The sequence below is a fragment of the Rhea americana genome, unplaced genomic scaffold (assembly GCF_003343005.1).
Source record: "Rhea americana isolate MKP2758 unplaced genomic scaffold, rheAme1 scaffold_353, whole genome shotgun sequence".
In the NCBI taxonomy this organism is placed as follows: domain Eukaryota; kingdom Metazoa; phylum Chordata; class Aves; order Rheiformes; family Rheidae; genus Rhea; species Rhea americana.
This window is the reverse complement of record NW_028186483.1, coordinates 230,780-253,139: the sequence shown is the minus strand read 5'-3', so window position 1 is coordinate 253,139 and position 22,360 is coordinate 230,780. Positions and strand designations below refer to the sequence as shown.

At 41.0% G+C, this 22,360-nt stretch overlaps 1 protein-coding gene and 1 long non-coding RNA gene across 3 annotated transcripts in view; both read left to right on the top strand.

The window, feature by feature from the left end:
- The window catches only part of ANKH (ANKH inorganic pyrophosphate transport regulator), a 105,780-nt gene that overhangs the window by 42,312 nt on the left and 41,108 nt on the right, over nucleotides 1–22,360 (top strand). For both annotated transcript variants that reach the window (XM_085312001.1, XM_085312000.1), the window contains exon 2: nucleotides 16,985–17,201. In XM_085312001.1, coding sequence (XP_085168127.1) covers nucleotides 16,985–17,201 — 217 coding nt within the window. The remainder of the gene's footprint in view (nucleotides 1–16,984; nucleotides 17,202–22,360) is intronic.
- Nucleotides 17,593–21,388, top strand: LOC146591905 (uncharacterized). Its single transcript, XR_014896709.1, has 2 exons — nucleotides 17,593–18,153; nucleotides 19,486–21,388. It is a non-coding gene; the product is annotated as an uncharacterized LOC146591905 (long non-coding RNA).

The following is a 22,360-nucleotide window of genomic DNA, read 5'->3' as shown; positions in this document are numbered from 1 at the left end:
ACACATCGTTGGGGATAGCAGAAAACTTTGGGTTCTRCTGTCTCTGACAGAGCTTCTACTAGTGCTGTAGATCTTTCTCACCACATAAAAATATCAGGGGACACAGCTGTGCTAGCCCAAATTGGGGCTCAAAATTTGATCCCCAAATTGGAGGTCGAATAAAAACTGACTAAAAGTAGAATTATTCTGCTGTGTCCTGCACTATTCAGGTTACAAGATAGTCATGCAACACTGCTTCAGAGTAGAATCTCCTTTTAATTTTACAATGCCTATAATTCAAGGCTATTTTCAGCTATAAATCCTCTGCATTTCAGGGAGAGAAAGCTTAATCCGCTATATACCTCTGTGATACCTCTATATACATCTATATACATCTGCTTCCTCAAAGGCATCTTTATTAAAAGGAATCAAGATAGCCTCCTGAGAGAAAGACATCATGAGCATTCTGTAATAAAAAGGAATATCTTATTTTCCTTAAAGCTTTTTGATCAACAACAGCAGCTTTTTTACTGACTGTAGAGGAGAATTTCTAATATTTGAACATGCAATTGAGTGACCCTCTCTTTTGTTTGGAGTAAAGTAAGTCATATAGTTAAAAATAGGAAATTCAGTTCTTCACTCAGCATTTATTATATTTGATTAAGAGTTTGTTAATCAGTTTACAGAATTATGGCAGCCAACTTCCTATTATAAAAAGAAATTTTGACACTCTTGCCTGGAGTTGACAAAGAGGGCACACTGGTAGCTTAAATTTGAAATGATGGCAACAGTTCTCCACTTCAATATCAATAAAGAATTTCCCTCTGGTGTCGTACATTAAAATTAGGGAGGTTGAAACATAAAGTCAAGTCTTCAAAAAGAGAGCACAGAAGCAGTAATGGAGATGCCTCATAGATAAGGAGATACATATCAATAGGTATGAGCACAAATAAGTTCCTCTTAAATTATTTCCTCAGCTTCTAAGTTTATGAGCATAGAGTCCTTTTCTTATGTCTGATGCAATTTGGTCTTGCCCAGAGGCACGGAAGGAGGTAATTTACAGTGCTTTTAAAGCTAATTCAGATATCTGTGCTGAGATCCAAGGTTGAAGAATGGCTGGAATCCCTATTGATCTGACTCAGCACTTGGCCAGGGCAGCGAGTGAGTGGGTAAATGAAACAAGAGGCCTAACAGGAACCAACTCGCATGGAGTAACAACCTTATAAATATGCTGTTTCTTCATATCCAGACGACTATGCTGTCTCAAGCTTAATTTACTTAAATTTTAGCTCAATTGGTTAGAGCGTGGTGCTGCTAATGCCAAGGTCACAGGTTCAATCCCTGTATGGGCTATGCTGAGGGTTGGATTAGATGATCTCCAGAGGTCCCTTCCAACCTTACCATTCTGTGATATGTATGATATGATAGATTGGTCGTTAAGTGTTTTTCTTCTTCAAATACATCAGCAGCAAGAGGAGGACTAGGGAAAATGTGGCCCTGCTACTGAATGGAGCGGGGGCCTTGGTGTCAAGGGATACAGAGAAGGCAGAATTACTGAATGCCTTCTTTGCTTCAGTCTTCGCTGCCAAGGACAGCCCTCATGAATCCTGTAGCCTGGACGTGAGGGAGAAAGTCCAGAGGAGGGAAGACTTTCCTTTGGTTGAGGAGGATAGGATTAGAGATCTTCTGGGCAGGCTAGATACCCACAAATCCCTGGGCCTGGATGGGATGCACCCATGGGTACTGAGGGAGCTGGCAGATGTTGTTGCCAGGCCACTCTCCATCATCTTTGAAAGATCCTGGAGAACTAGAGAGGTGCCTGAGGAGTGGAAGAAAGCCAATGTCACTGCAGTCTTTCAAAAGGGCAAGAAGGAGGACCCAGGCAACTACAGGCCAGTCAGCCTCACCTCCATCCCTGGAAAGGAAATGAAACAGCTCATTCTGGATGTCATCTCCAGGCATATGGAGGAAAAGAAGGTGATCAGGAATAGTCAGCATGGATTCTCCAAGGGGAAATCCTGCTTAACCAATCTGATACCCTTCTATGATGGAATGACTGGCTGGGTAGATGAGGGGAGAGCAGTGGGTGTTGTGTACCTTGACTTCAGCAAGGCTTTTGACACTGTCTCCCATAACATCCTCTTAGATAAGCTCAGGAAGTGTGGGTTAGATGAGTGGACTGGCTGAAAGGCAGAGCTCAGAGGGTCGTCATCAGTGGCAGAGAGTCTAATTGGAGGCCTGTGGCTAGTGGCATCCCCCAGGGCTCAGTACTGGGTCCCATCCTGTTCAACTTCTTCATCAATGACCTGGATGACGGGACAGAGTGCCTCCTCAGCAAGTTTGCTGATGATCCCAAGCTGGGAGGAGTGGCTGATACAGCTGAGGACTGTGCTGCCATTCAGAGAGACCTGGACAGGCTGGAGAGCTGGGCGGAGAGGAACCTCATGAGGTTCAACAAGGGCAAGTGCAGAGTCCTGCACCTAGGGAGAAATAACGCCAGGCACCAGTATGAGCTGGGGGCTGACCTTCTGGAGAGCARCTCTGCAGAGAAAGACCTGGGAGTGCTGGTGGATGACAGATTGACCATGAGCCAGCAATGTGCCCTTGTGGCCAGGAAGGCCAGTGGTATCGTGGGGTGCATTAGGCAGAGTGTTGTCAGCAGGTGGAGGGAGGTGATCCTGCCCCTCTACTCAGCCCTGGGGAGGCCTTATGTCGAGTATTGTGTCCAGCTCTGGGCTCCCCAGGACAAGAGAGACATGGAGCTACTGGAGAGAGTCCAGCGTAGGGCTGCCAAGATGATCAGAGGGCTGGAGCACCTGCCCTATGAGGAACAGCTGCAAGAGCTGGGCCTGTTCAGCCTGGGGAAGAGCAGCCTGAGGAGGGATCTTATCAATGTCTACGAGTACCTGAAGGGAGGGTGTCAAGGGGATGGGGACAAACTCTTTTCAGTTGTCCCATGTGACAGGACAAGAGGCAATGGGCAGAAAYTGAAGCACAGGAAGTTCCGCCTGAATGTGAGGGGGAATTTCTTCACTGTGAGAGTGACAGAGCACTGGAGCAGGTTGCCCAGAGAAGTTGTGGAGTCTTCTTCTCTGGAGATACTCAAGGCCCCCCTGGACGCAACCCTGTCTAACATGCTGTAGGTGACCGTGCTGAGCAGGGAGGTTGGACTAGATGATCTCCAGAGGTCCCTTCCAACCTTACTGATTCTATGATACCTTAATCATAATGCTGCCTGATCTAGATTCTGGTACACAGCCCACATTTGTCCAAGGTTCACTGTAGTCTATTCAACAGAGGTGCCTTGACACGTCCTTTCACTTTACCCATATTTTTTACTCTTTGAGGCAAAGAATTTCAAATAGAAAGTTTAGAGAAGCTGTATGCTGTGCAGAATTTCTAAGGTTTCTAAATACTTGGAATAGAAAACAATGCTTTTACAGTTCTAGGAAGCTGGTTTTGAACATCTATCTTTTTAAGATCACCACTTTGAAATGACAGTGCTACAGAGGGTCATCCCACTACACTCCTACAGCTCTTCAACTAGTCCCTAAGCTAGAGCACTTCTTGCATTCCAGCAAGATATAAGCTAATCTTAGCACCAGTTATAAATTTTTCTTCAAGACCAGCAACTGGTATGAACAAGTCTATTGTTCTAGCTTGTTCAAAACAAACTTATTTGATAATCAGCAGGAACATGACCAGAGGGAGTAGCAATTAAAACTAACAAGAGGCATTATCTCAAAGAATTTTTAGTTTTCCTTGCAAGCATACCTTCCAGATTGTGCTGGGAGACAGCAACCGGCATGGACTACTTCAGAATATTTCAGATGTTTGCTCCTACTGCACCTTTTCAAAGTCTGCTCCAGGACCTCATTTCCCTAATAACCAAAAGAATTCCTTTGTCAAGACCAGCATAGACTAATTTGTTGCTGACTACACAGTCACTTTAGACTTGATGATTTCCATGCCTTTCTGGCACTTACCTCCCAGAGGTATTACATAGTCACTGTGGTCATCCTTTATTCAGTTTTTCTACCACATAGATTAAAAAAAAAAAAGAGTTCAGTCAGGATTACTACATACTGTTGGCTACATACATACTGTTGGCTTCATGCTTGCTTCTGCAGTGTTTGTGTTCTAGTATTATGCAGTACACCTGCAAGAGTTTCATCAGTAGATTTACTCCAAGTAGGTATGTCCATTGCATCCAAGGTGGTTCCCTTAACATTATGCTTCAGAAGCTCTTTTGGAAACATTCATGCTTTTGCCCAGCTTCTTGGGAAGTATGAACTACATCCAAAAGTCTCTAGAGGCTAGGATTTCACCAGTGCAGAAGCTGAAGTACATGGAAACCTCATTATGAGCAGAGTATCTACTGCTTTTCATCAGTCTGTTTCATCATTCTTCTGCAATTTTGTGGTTTTCCAACTTTGTGCCTTATATTGGATTATATCCTCTGTCTTTGAAAATTTCAGCAAAGGATAAAATTTAATCTATTGTTCTTATAGACAGAGACATATAGTTACGAATTCGTTGAGTAAAACTAGCCAATATGCCATACTACAGTATTATATTGGGCCAGTTCAGGTTTTCAGTCCCTGCAACTGCAATAGTGCAACACTCAACTTGACTCACTCTCTCTCAGTAAGAATCTTGGCAAGATGCTCATCCAAAGCCAGTTTTGTATTTCATGTTAAAGCAGCTCTGAGATATATTTTATCTATGCTGAATTAATTTTTGACCTCCTGTGCACTTCCATTCACATCAGGAAGAGGAGACAAAAACTCAAGTATGGAGAAGATGGAAAAGAGGTTGCATCTCCTCAGACTTTATGGAAATAGGGCATTAAATGATTGAGAAGGCAGAACAGGGATGATGCAGGAGCAAGGAGACTCTGATTGGAGGCTCTTCTCCTTGCAGTGAGGCCTTCTGCACAACGCAGAGTACTGATACGAAGGAGTAGTAGGTAGTCTGTCTTCATCACTTGTTACCACTTCAAAATACAGCAGTAAGGAAATTCATTAGTTAAAATCAGTGACTCAGACATAAAAACAGAGTAGACAGAATTATCAGATGTGCTGCAATGCTTCGATATTAGCTTTGCTTAAGCTTCTGGAATTCCATCAGTGTTTTTGCTTAATTTGGCAAGTCAGGGTCTTGTGCTTATCTAAGACAAATGAAAATAAGCCAATAAGGTTTAACTATCCAGTGCAAGGAGAGGAGTGAGAGACTGAGGATTAATACAAAAATTGTCATTGCTATTCAATATCACATTTAATAGGAAGTGATCATTGCATGAGGGAATAAGGAAAGCAAGAGTGAGAAAGGATGCCAGTAAAAATAGCTTTGTGCTTGGAGGTAAATTTGATGTAAGCACATGGCTGAAGGAATGCTGAACTATTGTGCAGAACATCTGATGACAAGCGGTGCCCTGGTGCTCTGGTGCGGAAGGTATCTGTGTAAATGCTTTTAGACAACGAATCCTGTTGAAGAATTGCTAAGGCAATATTTAGTTGCTCAAATAGTGGAGCAACCCATCCACTGTACATCTGATCACCCTTTAAGCTGGAAGAGCTTTTAAAATATACATATATTTTTTAAATATACATACATATATATATATATATATATACACACACATATATATATATAATCCAGATTGTTTGAAGGGGTAGACACTTCTGAAATTAGATAGTTAAGATTCGAACTTGCCAGGCACAGAGAAATAGAAGTTGCAAGGCTTGCTGCAACTCCTGGGGATGTTTCTAACAGCTCTTCCCTGAGGGAAAGGCTGCCTAGGTACCACTTAAAGAATTCCTTGTAGAAGCATTAACCAAGGATCTGGTGAAGATATAGCAGGATTAATTACTGCCAGGCATTTCAAGGTTACTCTAGAAAACGCCTGGCTCTAGAGTTTGTCCCAGTGCATTCAGAAACAATGTGATGGGTTTGGGGTTTTTTTGTTTTGGGGKTTTTTTTGTTCTCTCTTAAGTTATACATTCCTAAAAAGTATAGAGGAAAAACTTGAAGCATTGATACATTCTCCACTTCTCCTCTTTATTATCAAATTCTATAAGGGTAGATCATATCTAGCTTGACTGCATTTCAGATTAGTTAGTATTTTACCTGAATTTTCAGTGACACGGAAAGTCATTTATCATAACAGCAGCAATCGGGCTCCCAGCTGCCATGAGATCACACGAGCAACAGTGATTATTGCTCCCACTGCCTCCTACTCGCCTATCTCAGAGAGGGTATTTTCAACGCTTGCCTCTGTTGCTGACTCATTATTCTCATCCACCCTAACTTGCGAATTAGTGTTCAGCAGTTTTCACGACACAGCTTCATGCCTTAAAAAACAGCCTAGAAACTGAGACCCAAAATAGAAAGACATTCTGCTTATGAAGAACTTAGGATAAGTGCATGACCAACGCCCTAGAACTGGGTGAAAGATTACAAGTTTTTGTTCTACAAGTAGAGGAGGCTTTTCAGGATAGAGATGGAGGAAGATAGTTCAGCCCAAACAAAACATTCTGAAATTTCTCAACAGCTTCTAAAGTCAAACTTGACTTGTTTTTAAACATTCAATTACTTTTCAGGGCAAAAAGAGAAAGATTATCAGTGTGTCTCAGCATTTCCAAAATAAAACAAAATACTTCTACTTTTGGCACCTGTCTTTCAGAATTTTCCTTGGCTAAAGAAATGCAGTGCAAGCTTGCTCATGTTCTGTCAACCCAAAATATGTAGTCTTGCTGGAAAATTCCTTCTCCTTACATTTTCTGCAGTCACAATCTTATAGGCAGTCTCTCTGCAGGTGAGAGCTGCAAAGCTGTATTGGAATTGAGAGTTTCCTTGTTATGAAAGAGATTGGAGGAGAGTGTTGTGGCAAGGCCTGGCATCTGTGAAAGCAGCTACCCATTTTCTGCTGTTACTCTCTTTGGTCTAAAATAAATCCCAACTACACAAAATCTGAGAAATTTAGGAAAGTTCCTTTGAATCTGTCATTGCCTTTAAGAGGGCAGAGGTTTGAATGTACATAAAAGTCTGGAGATTTCTTGTATTTTGCTGTGTCGATTTGAGAGTGAAAGACTCCAAGGGTCAGTTTTAGAAAAGAAAGGTTAAGCATGACACTACCTGACTCTCTGTTGAGAAGCATGCTTGTGCAGAAATCCTGTTTGGCTTCTTCTTATGAAAGATAGTAGTTTTCAAAAACATGGTTTCAAGAGAATCTTGTTAGTTTTCTGTGCACCATACATACCCCAGAAAAAGTTATGTGGAATAATTTCATTGTGAGTTAACTTGTTGACTTCATGTCACTGGATACTGAGAGAAACAGGCAAGTTATTTTTAAAAGGAAATGTTAGCCAATCCTGTAAACACCATCTGCAAGAACTGGGAGAGAAGTTCAAGGTTCTCAAAACTCAGGCTAGGGGCATAGAAGATGAGTTTTCTAAGAGTAAAAAAATTACTTTGAACAAACTTTACTAGTTCACCCTTTTTGTCTTCCTCCACTTTCACCCCTCTCCCCCCCCCCCCCATTTCTCATTTGTTAACAGATACATTAGGTCAAAATCTAGATGCAGAATTGCACGTTTGGAGGGACCATTGGTTTCTGTAGGTATTGCAGTGTTGGAAAGGGCTGTAATAACTGGAACTGCTTCAAAGTGAGTTTTGCAATAAATTCACCAGTCCTAGAGAAAGGAAGTCACTGTCACTACCCAGAGTTTGTTTCCAATTCAACCAAATAACTTTAATCTTATCCTAATAAAACTGGTATGAAGAACAAAAATGAAAGGGAAAGAAAAACATACAAATGAAAGGTTTTCATATTGGTGTTATGGGCTTCGTTTACAGAGGATGTTTCCAGCAGTGGAAACACCAAGTTTGGATTTCGGCTGGTATTCTGGGTGCTCTCTATTTCTCACTTCTAAGCAGTTAAGACATGAGCTAATCTGGCAGCCGCCGACCCTCACACCTAACAAACTGTGCTTTGTGTAGCCAGTAGCGTGCTGGATGGAGCAGCTGTTTAGCAACGAACCTTCACCAGCCCTGCTCCCTCCTCTTGACAAAGCAGCCGATGAAAATCACAGACCTCAAATATGTTCTACTCAACAGAAGTTCGGCAAAGCCCTAGCATATTAGTAACAAGTCACTGCTGGGCCACATGGGGAGGTAAATGCTTTAAGAGTAAGTTAATGGACAGCAGATAATTTCACAGTGCGCTAAGTAAATGTAAACATCCTGCTGTATTGCATGTTCAGGGACAACTCGGCAGCCTTCCACTGCTCGAGTCAGACGTAGAAGCCTTATTGCATGGTTGTATGCATTTTTTTAAGCATAGTAACTTTGATATGCACTTTACAGATTGTTCTTTTTCTTGGCAGAGTGTAGTATTGAAGAAAATAAAAGCCCAGACCAGTTTTTTATAAGTCCAGCCATATGACAAGTCAGGAATTTGGTGCATTTGCTCAGTAAGCCTGTTACCTTTTTTGTCTCCAGTGAGAGAGTGAAACAACAGTGACTGAAGCTGAAGGAACAAAATCTGCAGATACTTGCTTCAGTTTGCTTTAGCCTTTTATCACGTACAAGTAATGTTCATTAAATAGCAGGGACCCATTTGCGTTACTTATTTAGCTTAGTGCACCTATGTTACAAGACTTGCAGGGAACTCTGAATGAGCAGGGAAGCTCCATTGCCAATGACAGCATTGCAGTTTGCAAACCACTTCCGTCTTTGCTTCTAACAGTGAGGAGCTGGAACTGCAGGGGGCAAGGGAGAGAGGGGCAAAAGGTAGCCAGCTCACAAATACAGCATTTTCAAAAGTTGAAAATGGATTTGTTTGCCAAAGCAGATCAGCTGCTGATTTAACAGAAGCTCTCTCTAGCAGCAGATCCACTGTAGGAGATTTCCACTTCTTGGCTGCACTAAACACCAAAGCATGTTTGCGTGGCCATACTCCAGCTAACTTACCCAACCCTCCCAACTGATTGCCCGCTCTGCAAGTGGCAAAATTAGTAATTCTGCGGGGTATCAGTAGTAGGTTAATCTCTAAAGCAGCCGTGAGGTGGTGAGATTGTACTTGCGATGCCATGACAGTGTTTGGCTACAGTATTGACAATCTGGAATTCTACTGCTGGCTCTCACAGAGTTTGCTAAATATGATTATTACATCCCATAAATTCCATACAAAAAGGGATACTAGTCAATAGGTATTCCATTATTTGTCTTAGGTAGGTGTCAATTTTAGGGAGGTAGGTAGTCAATTATTTGTCTTAGGTATTTGTCTTCCAGGTGGGGGAATATGGGATAGTGTAAGCACTAACGGAGAGTAGGAATTGGACAGGAATAAGACTGTTGAAGCAGTAAAAGTCAACTTTGCTGCTCTGGCCTATTGTAGACTTTCCACAAGAGCAAGGATAGGAGAATAAATCACCTCACAGTTCCTAACAGACACCTATTCCTGAGAGAAAGAAATCTATTGGGGTACTGCTTCTTCAGTCCATGGGAAGAGGAGCACTTTCCCTTTTGCTGTGAGCTAATGACAGATGTAGCGCTTCCTTGTTCCCCTGTACCTTGAAGACTTCAGCCTAGGCAATCTCTAGGCAACTTAAGACTGTGCCTTAAAATGTTTGCTAGTTTTATTTTTTTTTTATTTGAATCTATGCCATAGTGTATTTTTTTTTAAGAGGAAAAAGATAGACTCACGCTAAATACGGGAACTTGTAATTAGGAGTTTTAGGTAACTATCTGAAAAAATACTGCTTAGAGAACTACCTATAATGTGCAAAAAGAGAGTAATAGCCTAGCTTCATAGGTAATACATGAACTTAGAAATGCAAAAGAAAGGAATAGAAAATTTAAAATACTGAAAAATAGTGTTACATGGTATGGTAATTCTATCTGGGATAAAGCCAAAAACAGCAGAAAAGGAAGGGTGACAACTGAAAAGCAAGAGTGACAACTGAAAAGTTAGAGGAATTTAAGTATTTTCTTGGAGTAAGATGAAATTATTAGGTGAATTATTGACAAGAACAAAAAGATCTTTGGTGAAAGTCAGCAGCAAGGATAAGTAGTGCAGAGTAGTGAAAGAAAGAAAAACTCACGATGAGGGTGGCCTAACACTGGAACAGGTTGCCCAGAGAAGTTGTAGAGTCTGCCCATCTCCTCTAAGATGTTCAGACCTCTCGTGGACACAGCCCAGAGCAGCCTTCTCCAACCTGGCCCTGCTTGGACCAGGGGCCCCAAAAGGCCCCTTCTGACCTAAACTAGGCGGTGGTTCTTTGGAGCCTGGTAAGAAGATGTGACCTTGGAGAAAGTGGCAATACCCATTTCAGAAAGAGAAAAAGTTGTGAGGAGTATTTCAGCAGGGACTGAGTTAATGCTAATACAGAGGCAAGACTGTCAGGTAATGGACCTTGTGTAGATTAAATATGCTGTATGCATACAAATAAGTCCTATGACAGCCCTTCCTGAGATTTAATTTATAAACATGAGAAAATGTGTTTTTATGAAATATGCAACTGATAGTAAATCAGTTTATATTTTACCATGGGGGTGTAATGCAAGGAAGAGAACAGGATCAGTAGGCATAGATGTTCCTGTGAGAAATCAAAAACAAAGTAAGGAGCACTGCTGCAGGTACTGGATCATTTGTGATTAAGTCAAGTTTTCTTTGAGTGTATATACATATGATATTAGTTTACATCCTTCATAGTGTTCTCTGGAATCAAAATTGAATTTGTTGAAAAATTTCACAGTGTTAATTTTTCAGCTATTCCACAGTGCATTTTGAAGAGACAGGGAGTTTTATATGTTTTGATTTATGTCTCAGTTTTATTTTTTTACAACAGAAATAGCTTTTAAGAGAAAGTGAATCTCCGGTCTCTAAGTGAAGATCTGAAGACAGATAAACTGTATGGAGGTAACCATACTTCCATGGCATAAATGTAAATGCTTCTCACCTTCATGGATGAGCTCCCAGGGAAACCAGGGCAAAAAACTCATGTATTGTTCTGAGAGCAAAGGACTCCCCCCACTTTCCTGCCTTGCTGCCTGTCTTGTTGCGCTGGTTATCGTGCATGAACCTCTGTGCGGGCACTGGGTGCCCCAGGCTGGCGTGCCATAGCTTGCCTGCCAGCTCCTCAGCACACCCACCTCTGCGTTAGTGGTTGTAATGGGAAGGATTTCCCATTTTTGCTGAGCTCAGTGTTGCCACTGCTGACCTAATTATTCACATGCCTCCTGACTGTGCCTGTTAAAAAGTAATGTTCCCTGATACATCCCACAGTCTAGGGAAGGCTCTGAGTACTCTAAAATTATATGGTGGATTTAGAGTCTTTGTTTCTCCCAGCGCACGCTTTTACACCAATTTGATATTGGAAAGTAAGTGGGTGGTGTCTGCAAGTAAAGCTGAGAGTCTGATCATGGTCAGAGAATGCCAGACACACTCAGATAAGAGTAGGAATCTTGCAAAAATGTTCATTCTTGCTTTTCATTTCTGCTCAGGAAGGTGAATGGGAAAAAAATTGTTATCGATTGCATTCTGTTCTTTGTGGATTGCTTGCTGTTTCACAGGGCATACAGGCTTTCTTCTAGGTCATATTCTCCTTAGTTAAATAGGCAGGGTAGATTCAATTGAAGTTTTAGTACACTAGTGTTTTTTTAAGGGAAAGTTGTGCCACCTGGCTTGCACCTCCAGCTTCTTTTCAATTAGGAGGAGGCAAGAGATGGATAAATGTCAACTCTGGTTTTCATGGCACTCCTCCAAGAGTGGCCTCTCCAAAGATAACCCACATACCGAGCAGGCATCTAGCTGTCCTCTCTCTTGGCATGGATATCTCCTCTTCTTCCTTCAGACTGGGGTCAGGAGTGCGCTCTCTAGTTGTTTAGGAGGATTATTTTGGTGGGTCAAATTGTTTTCAGCACTTGCAGTGTTGTGGACAGGGAAGATCTGAACTAGTGGTTTGTTCTTAAAACGGACTTTAATAAGGGAAGAGGAGAGACGTATTTTAATCATGCACTGACAGAAATTGACCTCAGATGCCACGGCAGTCATCTGACACATGACCAGCAGCAGATGCTGACCCAGAATTAGAGATACTAAATGAGGATAAAAGCATTGCGAAAAGAAAGAAAAGGCACGATAAAATAATGAATAGTCATCAGTTTTTAGCTGCAAGATCAGATTGCCTCTACCCCTTCAGGGCTGTCTCTTCATACACAATGCTTTGGCAATATTCTTGGGCCAGAGTAAATGGGTGTGTGCTATTTTTGCCCTAGTCTCTCCCCCTTTTATGTCTATGCCTGTGGAAGTCCTATACAGATCTGTGTCAGGGCACTAGCAATTTTCTTCAAATTACTTTCCAGTGGCTCCGGTCTTTGCAATAAGCCCCAAATGAGAAACAGATATGCCAACAGCACAGTGCTCCGGGAACACTGATGCAATAGTCTAATCATGCTTTAAGAGTCCTGGACTTGTCACATACCCTTCTGGCAATGCTGTTTATGCAGCTGTGACGGTGCAAAGCAGAACAGCCAGAGCCTACTAATAAATTTGATACAGAAGGTGTCAGTGTGACAAGATTTAGTAGATGAAAACTCAACCGACAATTATGAAGAGAGAGATTATTGGAAATTGGAGAAAGACTGCCCCCTACATTAACTTGCTCTTTAACTGGTTCTCTCCCATCTTAGGTAGGAAATCGTTAGGCAGGGAGGAAGAAAGGTTGGGGGAGGGGTCTACAAGTGTTCCTTGAATTAAAGATATCGTTGGCCAAGTTTCTGCCAAATTTAGCAGGTTTCTGGTATCATCCTCAGATAACTAAATAGTTAAAATAGACTTGAAAACAGCTCAGGCAGAAACCCAGTTTCAAACTGAACAAGACATAAAGATATGACAGCTACCTCTAGGTCACTGTCTGCTTTTCCAGAATAAGCAAAATTGAAGAGTGACAAGAATTAGTATTTCTCAGATTTTGTTTTTGCTTGAAATTCAACCCTGACACATGTACTGGTCAAGTATTGACTGTATAAGTCAATAGTTAACTTCAAATGAAGTGTGCATTTTTAGTGAGATACAAACTGTTGAAATTCTCTGCCTTAGATAGGTATTAAACCATTTTACAAGTAAAAGAGAGGCTGTGTAACAGATATGGCATTGCCAGTGGGTTTTTTTTCATGCTTTTATAGCTGTAATCCTATATGAAATAAAGAATCTGGTCATCCTGCAGTCACTGGGAGGGGAGGATCATATAAGAGGTGATCAAACTTTACAGAACCAGCCTAAGGGAGGGACTTTGAACCTTTGGCCACAGAAGTGTGTAGCTGCAGATTGGAACCTAACTTTTTTTCTGCCAGCAGGAGTGAGCAGTGCTGAAAGGGCATGCAAAACTGAAGAAGCTAGGGCCCTGTCATTTTTCTCCACAACTGTTGCTTTTTAAAGCCCTGTCTTTCCATGCAAAAGATTGTTGTATTCATCCATTGTGCATGGCCTACAGATTTGATAAAGTTCTCATATGTTCCTTTTAAGAGGATAAAGCCAGCTGCTGTACCTAATTTTAAAGATGTGGTTACTGATTTGAAATGTCATTAAGTACATTATTTGGTATTCTTCTGACTTGAATCTTTTGCATGAGAATTTAAAAACTCTAGTATTCTCTAATCTTTCCTACCTTTCATGGAAGTGTTTTTGGAATATGACTTGCTTTGCCTAACTGGTTCATGTGTCTACCAGACAGTGCTCAGCCTGTAGGCATGCTGTGTTTCTTCTGTGATTTCTAAAAGAAGGGTCAGCAATGACAGTGTCTTTGTTTTAATCACTTTTGCTGAAGAATGATTTACTGTGAGATTTTCACATACTGCCACATTAGGTTACCTGTCCACTAAAAACTCAGGAGAAGGTGCCATCATCAATGGTCTGTCTTCAAGCATTTCCTAGTTCCCCTGTAAGGATTGGTATGAATAAGCCAGTTGAAAGTGGGATGGCAACTGGAATATATATGATCAAGCTAACTTACTGTATAACTATTATTTTTGTTATTATTACCACTACTTAGTTCTGTCTGATTTAATTGACGAGTCACACAAATCTTTGTAGAGAAATGCTCTATTGCATGTGAAACAAGTATGGAACACTCATGCTGCTGACTAATTTTTATAATTGATTTTTGTGTACACAAAATGTTTATAAAATGCGGTTAGATAAAAAAGAAATGCAGGTTTGTCTTGGTGTATGATTTTCTTTCTTTATTAGAGATTTAATTGAAAACCTAACAGGAAATTAAATAGGAAGATTACCAAGTGCATGATTGGCATGCCATGAAAAATCAACTGACTTTATCTTTCCTATTGCACCCCAAATCAAAACTTTCCCAAGATTATGGGGTTTCTTGTGGATTTAAGGAAAGCAAATAAGAGCTCCATAGCTTCAATAATATTAACATAGGAAGGAGCCTGGGGCAGAAAAATGGCATAAAGTGCTTGGATAGTGTTTGGAAACTGAGAATGAAGAGTCTTTTGCACTGTCTTTTTAAAGTGAAAATGGAAAAAGTTAGAAAAGCTGAACCATCTGTAGACGGCTCCATTGGCTGTTCGTTTCCTAAGACTCCTTCTAAAGAAGCATTTAGGAGCACTGCTTTTTCAGGGCTCATCTCTGGAGTATTTCACCACATCAGCCAACTGTTCCACAGGAGTATAAATTAATRGTAACGTTTCCCTTACAAAGTCCCCTTTGGGTTTTGCCAGTTTACATTACCCAGTACACAGCATGTGTCTGGGGAAAATTACTCAGATGTATCTCTACTTGGCTATAATTTGTTCAAACACAAGAGATCAGAGCTCAGCCTGTAAAACCAGAAGAGGAAGAAGAGTGCTCAAATCTTTATTTCTGTCCTACTTATGTGGAAAACTGAGGTCCCGAGGAGCCAAAGCCACACGGAGGTAGTTTCACTGGCTTGAGATTTGTGTTCTGCAAAGGTTAGTCTCTGTATAGAGAGATGACAGGGCTGGATCTGTGGACAGAGTCTGATTTCTTGAAGCCACAGTTATTCAAGGCACTGTCTTCCCCTGTGGACTCTGATATTCAGTAGTGGTCCAAGSTAGGAAGGAAGCACTTGGGCTTGCGAGTTGTGCTGAAAAGATTTCCACTGTTTGCAAGTGACAGGAAGCATTTAAACTAGACCACGTGGAACTGGTTTTCTGTTTCTTTTCAAAGTGGAGTAGCCACAAATATTTCAATTCTTTCACTGTGGACAAGGGGAAAGAAGTAAAAAAGCCACTGTCAAGGAACCCTTTATATGGTTTAATCTAAAGGCCGTATTTCCCCATTACTGGCAACAGCTGCAGGGAGACTATTCATTTCACAGGCCACAGCCTTTTCTGAAGGTTGTTTGGGTACAATTCTATGCATCCAGTGGTGTCACAGAGTAACATCTATTTTAGCATCTGCGGATAGAACATAATTCGAATGCTTATCGGTGCAATAGGTAGAATTATCTGTACCTCAGAAGTGATTGTGTATAGCAGCACAGGTCTTCAGGATCTTATATGTGATATTTTCTAGGAAGGGACAAATTGGAGCAAGAAGGGTGAAAACATTGGAACCTCACACATTTAGGTCAGAGCACGTTGCAAAAAACATTCAGCAAATATCAGTAATGGATAAGTTGGTATTTTCTTTTGCTTTGTTGATAGTGCAGCTTGAGTCTTAAGAAATTAGGCACGTCTTATAGGAAGAATGTGAAAGAAAAGCAGTAGGAAAAATGCTGATTTCTGCCATGGAGATGCAGTTTCTTTGGAAGTCAATGGGACTTGCATGCTTGCATGGTCATTGGAAAAAGAAAAAAAAACGCAAGAGCCTACCACAAAAAGACTGTACTTACATTTAAGATGGAAGGGACTTCACCTTGGTTACCTGCTGATACTCAGTTTGTGTTTTTTTCATTCAGAAAAAGCAGTGTTAGAAGTGCCATGTAAGTGGACAGGCTGAGATTTGCAGGATGGACTGAGAGGGATTCCTGGCTGGCCCCGTTGTTGTGGCCCTGTCAGCACACATCAGCTGTGACCCATAAGAACTAAATGCTTGTGAAAACAAGTCATATTTCATGCTTCTTGCTTTTCAGATCTAATCCTATTTTAACAATCTGCTGAATGTATCAGATGATTGATTCTATCGTGCTGAAGATAAAATTTATCATTCTGTCATTTATGCTCAATATTTAAGAAGCATTTTGGCACAGGCTTGAATCTGAAGTAATGTTATGCATCCCTTCTAGGGTTCACCTTAGTTATAAAACTATCCGTTCAATTTTTTGTGATTCATTGGCAGACATTTTCTAAGTACAGGCTTAGAATGAATTAGTAGGTTATTTGAATTAAGCTCTTGAAGTGCATTCACTGTATTTCTTTTTATATTTACTACAAAGAGATATAAATAAATATAAGATCTGGGCCTTATGAAATAMGTGAAAGGAGGACAGATATATTTAGATGTGCATATTTGGCCTAGTTTTGTAATAAAAACATGGGATAATATTAGTTCTCCCAACAGTTACATGAGATGTAGTGAAAAGCTACCCAGAGTTTTATACCTGGGTAGATAAATGGCTGCAAGGACTATGAGTGGCTCAATTCAGGCCTCAAAGTGACTTTTAAATGGTCTTGTATCATCCATGATGTATTAATCATGTCATAAAGTTACTCTGAAAAGAAAAGAGATTGACTGCTGGTATAGCAGGATTCCATTAGATACTTTAGAAATAGTCACGATAGTTCCTTAAACAGAGATTATATTCAAATCTCTGCTCCTTTACTGTTCATGTGAAGTTATCGTGCTGGCTACATCACAAGTCATTTTCTGCTTCTGAACTCAGAGAAATAAGAGCCAACTCAGGACAAAAATAATGAGAGTTGAACTTCCTTGTTGCTACAGAAACAGACTGCAGATTTTTTCAGTGGGCCTGCATATGTGCTAGATGATATTCTTTTTCTTTCTGTGTTTCAACAGGCCTTGAATAGGGGTATTGCTGCTGTCAAGGAAGATGCTGTGGAAATGCTGGCCAGCTATGGGCTGGCATACTCCCTGATGAAGTTCTTCACAGGTCCAATGAGTGACTTCAAAAATGTAGGTCTGGTGTTTGTGAACAGCAAGCGAGACAGGACCAAAGCGGTTTTGTGCATGGTTGTAGCTGGAGCCGTGGCTGCTGTATTTCATACCTTAATAGGTAAGATCACTTCACATCTAATACATCTCTTAGTTTCCTGTTCCTCACCTGTTGTTCAAAAGTGATTAGTCTGTAGGCTTAAGATTTTTTTTGTAAGTGCAACAGGAAATGCCAAGGAGATGAACTGTCTTGGGCTGGAGCCATGCCCAAGCCATGTARTTTTTATTACTTTTTAAAATAACAGCTTTTTAAACAGGTTATTAAGTGGCAGATTCTGCCTCTAGGGCTCACCTGCCTGGCTGCTCAGTGTGCTGTTTATCTTATGTTGTCAGGTGTGTCAGCCTGGCAACATCAAGGGTTGCACAAAGCTGATAGCTCAGTCTTAGTGGTAGGCAGTGACGATCACCTAGCAGTATATGCATGAATGGTTTCACCACTCACTTTGTAGCAGGAAATCAAGATGTGTAAGGCAAAGCTGTTTGCCCAAACTCTGTGACGTTATTGATGTATTCCCTTTGTGCTATTCGTTTGCTATTTATCTTATASTACAAAACTCCAAGCAAGCAGGTGCCAGCAACCTCATTAAAAATAGCAAATATTATGCTCCACTAGTGCTAGTCTTCATCCACTTCTGTTGAATAACTAGTCTGTAGGAGAAGTAGCTACTAAGAGCATTTTATGCCAAACTGAGACCAACTCCTTGAATGTACTCTAAAGCAAGGAAAATAATACACAAGCAGAAATGAACTGAATATAAAAGTAAGGCAACCACAGGATTTGCAAGTTTCTGAAACACTAGAGAAATGTGATATCAACCCAAGCATCAACCCAAGCACTACCACAACRATAATAAGCCATGTGACCTGGAAGATTTTAACTTCATCCTCTTCAAGAACTGCACCAGTTCCTCTGCACCTTCTAGCTCATTTCACAGAATGGAAACCAGTTTATCTCAGCCATGAGGAACAGGATATACTGGAGGAAGGAGCAGAGAGCGCATTGCATTCAGCAGGTATAGTTCTAAAAGATGGGAGCTCTGAGGAGTGGGAGGAGGGAGGGAGGTAGCACTGCAGCCTGGGGAGGGATGTGTTGGTGTACAGGAGGTAGGGGAGCTACCTGGGGAGGCAAATCTTTCTCTTGCAGATGTATGAGAAAAGCAACTGTGGTGGCAATATCCAGAATTGCAGTGGAATTACAGAATGGGCTGGATGTGGGATACTGTCCGTTATCAGGCTGTTGCTATCTCAAGTACCAAACATGCTGCTGGTCAGCATACAGTTCCTGCATGAGAAGTTACAGGAGCCTTCTAGTAAGGATGGAGGTCCCCTGCTTATCTTATCCCTCAGTAAGGTGCCACTTTATTTACCAGCTCTATGTACCTCCCAGCACTTTAGTTTGTTTGACCATCATGTCTTTTATTCCACCACTGGCATGGCAGTGCTGAACTGTCTACCTTTATCCTATGTTACAATGATAGTAAGCACTCAACAGCACATAAAGTACTGTGCTCACCAGCCATCACCAACCCTCTACCAGGGCTAACCTGTTGCTGATTTTGCAAACTGAAAACATCCAAATAAATTTATTTCAGCAGTGTTGATTGGTCACTTCCTCAGTATATGTTTGCAGCTGAGGCTGTTGTACTGAGTCAGTATTGTAAACTTGGAGCAATTTCTAAGTTTGGCTCTCACATTTCTTTGCTTGAAATGTTTCTTCAGACCCCAGAGCTGCTCTTCTAGTTGCTTACTTGTTTTCCCTCCAGTGCTGGTCAAAGTCTTTGGCTTTACCTGCTAGATAAATAATTATTTTCTAGCCATTAAAATATTCATGTAAAAATGTTACAGGTTTTAAGAGAATTTAAAGTTTAGCTATCAGATTTCCAGGTAAGGGATATAGCTGGGTTTTCCATGTGGGACTTTTTACTGAGCAGAGGTGTTTGGGGCAGCCATTTGAAAACATGCCAGGTAAGTTACTTGGCTTTGCCTGGAAATAGAGCCCTAATGAGTTTAGACTCTCTGAAGTGCCCTCTCTGCAGTTATTTAAAAAACAAACAAACAAACAAACAAAAAAAAACACAAGGACTGTGCTTACCATGCCTTAAAGTCTTGAATTAAAGGGCTTCATACAAGCTTTCAGCTGCTTATAGTGGCAGACAGCAAAATATTTTTTAGTATTTTAGCTTATCTATGCCTGAAAATATGCAAAGGCCACATCAAGAGACTGGCAGAGCGCCCAAGTGAATGGAGCTAGTCAGATTCTAGCACCAGTTGCCTGAATGATACTGCCAAGTTTTATGTTTCAAATTTCCTTTGAACATATTTCAAATCCTGATTATTCTTTTCAGACCCACAGATGCACAACCTTCCCAGCAGGAGAAGGAGGAGGAGTCTAGTGACAGATGGGCAGCCTCCTAGGACCTGCAGCTACTCCCCAACAACTGCAAGCCTCTTACAGACTATCTAAAGCAGACAAAAATCCAGGTTACTGATGCTCAGCAGATGAAAAGAGAAACAAACGTAACTCAAGGGACTGAATTTCTGTCATGTAACAAGTGCACGGGCTAAGGAAGATGACATGACTGTCTGCTGTGGACTGTCAAAGCCCAGGAAGAAACAAGAAAGAAAAAGCCCAGTGAAATAAGGAAGAGTACAGAAAGTCAGAAGGAAGAAAACAAGTGATGGTAGAAACACAGTGACTGCAGTGAATCACCACATTTCCAACTGCGATAGAGACTATTAGCAGTCTGCACATAAAACTCACAAACAGCTGCCTCTGCTTATTTATAATACCAAAACAGACCGTTTTACCTAACTGACTCATGCTTCCTTGCTTCAGCACCAGATTCCCCAGTGCTGCTCCCCCACAGGGACTAAGGCAGTCTACAGTGGGGGTGATGAGCTGAGCCAAACAGACTCACAGCTCTGACCTCGAGGTGCCTCAGGCATCACCACTCCACATTCCTGTGGACAGCCTGCAACAGTCCCTATCACCCTTTTGTGCAGGTAGCGGTAAGAACCAGGAAACTAAATAACTTGACTACAATCTCTCCATTACGCTATAACACCATTGGGAATTGAAACCGCTTTTGCTTCTCACTTAGAATGCTTCTGTAGACCCTTGGTCAGCAGGCTGGTCTTGCACTTGCAGTTGCAATCTGGAAATGGCAAATAGTGTGCTGACTTCCTTCCTTTATGCTATTTTGGGGACCCCTACTGCCACTAGAGTTTCCCTGTGGGAAGCCTGCTATGTAGTCAAGGTCTAAAGTTTCAGAGATATTGGCTTTTGTGAGGGAATACAGAGCTGTAAGAGAAGGGATTCAAGATGCATATTTATTACATCTCACTAAATTACCAGCTGACAGAGAATTCATTTATATAACATTATAATAACATCATGCATTTCACAGGTGTTGCTGGTAAGTCCTCCGTACTAAGTGGGTTCTGCTAACACTAGTATCATGAAGTTTTCCTTTTCAATCAAATAGCATCGTTCAACCCTTCTGCACTTCACTATCTTGAAACTTAAAAGCTGCAGAAACAGAATGCTGAGGCAGTTTATTTCTTTTTGCATATTAAGATTACTTTATGCAGCTCTCTCAGGATCTGGAAATGATGAGGCAGGTGTTACTTTGGAAAGCACCCTCTTTACTTAGATCGGCACCCTTTAYTGATGCCTACCACCACCACCAGTTTAAACATTAGATGATGGGTCGTTTGTCATCTCTGGCAAAAAAATAAAATAAAATAAAAAATCAAAACTGTAGTGACAAGGCAAACATAGCAAGCAGACTGGATAACCAAGTGAGCAGCTCTGTTGTTTTGTGCCTGTTAATGATTGATATGCTTGCAGGCATGCACCCCCTCCCTGTACCTGTTGCGCAGGTGAATACATCAGCAGTTGCTAGCATTCCCACTGATTTTCTTGGCCTGCCCACATGCATGGGCACTGCATATACACAAAAAACCTGCTTAAGAAATGAGTAATGCATGTAATCCAACCAAATCCAGTGTAACGTTACTGGAATCTCCCAGTGACTGGGAATTATAGTGTGGCTTATGAGGAACTGAGGTATTTTTTCCAGTCAGTTGTGTTCTGACATGCCCACTGTATTGTTTCATACTAAACATTTTGTCCTGGAAAAGATTATAGCACAGGAATACAAGCCAGAATATAATCCAGTCTTTCTTTTTTATTTCCTACTAAAAGATGATAAAATGGTATTAATAAAAGGTGCTATTTATTGAAAAGGTGTCCTGTTTCAGCATCTTCAGATGGCTATTGCTAAAACAGCAACTTGCTCTCCAGCTGCCCCAACTCTTCTCCTGCAACAGGAGGATTTTCTTACCAGCCAGGTATTCAGGGCAAAGGAAGAATGAAGAAAGCCTCTGAGCAAAACATTTGTGGATTATAGGATAGTATAGCATAGTAACTTTTTTAAAAAAGTTAAAACAACCTGCTTTTGAGACTTACAAGATACTGGCCTGTCTAAAAGTGCTCCAGGGACAGATGGACATTGGTGGATTTAGGAAAATCAACTAATACAATCTTCCAACTACAGCTGAGCTCAGAAAAAGATGATTGCAGTAATCATTCTGCACTGAGATGTTCCTGAGCTGGTTCTGTTATTCATTGATTGCTATGAACAAGAATGAAGCACTCAGCCCAAAACATCCAGATCATTTGGGCTTTTATGTGGGGGATAGAGGCTTTTTCTTTTGCTTTAAGGCAGGCTAATCAAAAGACATAAAGAAATCTCTCTACCCTATGCTATTTCCAAATGAAGGTTTGCCTTTAAAAWTTCGTTTTTTTAACAAATTAACATTTTCCTATCTGCTCAAGTGACTTAGGAGAACAAACTTCTGACCAGCACCAGTTTTGGCCATCCTCATGACAAACAGCAGAATAGAATTTTACTTCTCAAGTCTCCAAGAATCGTTCATTTTTAAAACTGGCACCAAAGTATGAATATGGAATGCCTCTAAAAAAACACTGTTTAACCCAAAAACATTTTTTAATTTTTTTCCCTGCTAAAGCTAATATTGACATATATGGCTCTGTGTCTGCAAGTAAATGGCATCACCTCCTGTGAGAGTTTCTTTTTGTTTTCTTTATGATGTAAGTATGATATGCTGAATAGTAGACAGCACAAAATGACTATGGTACAGCTATTTCTTTGAGACTGCTGGCATCATTAAGAGTTGAGTTGTTTCGAGTATGTC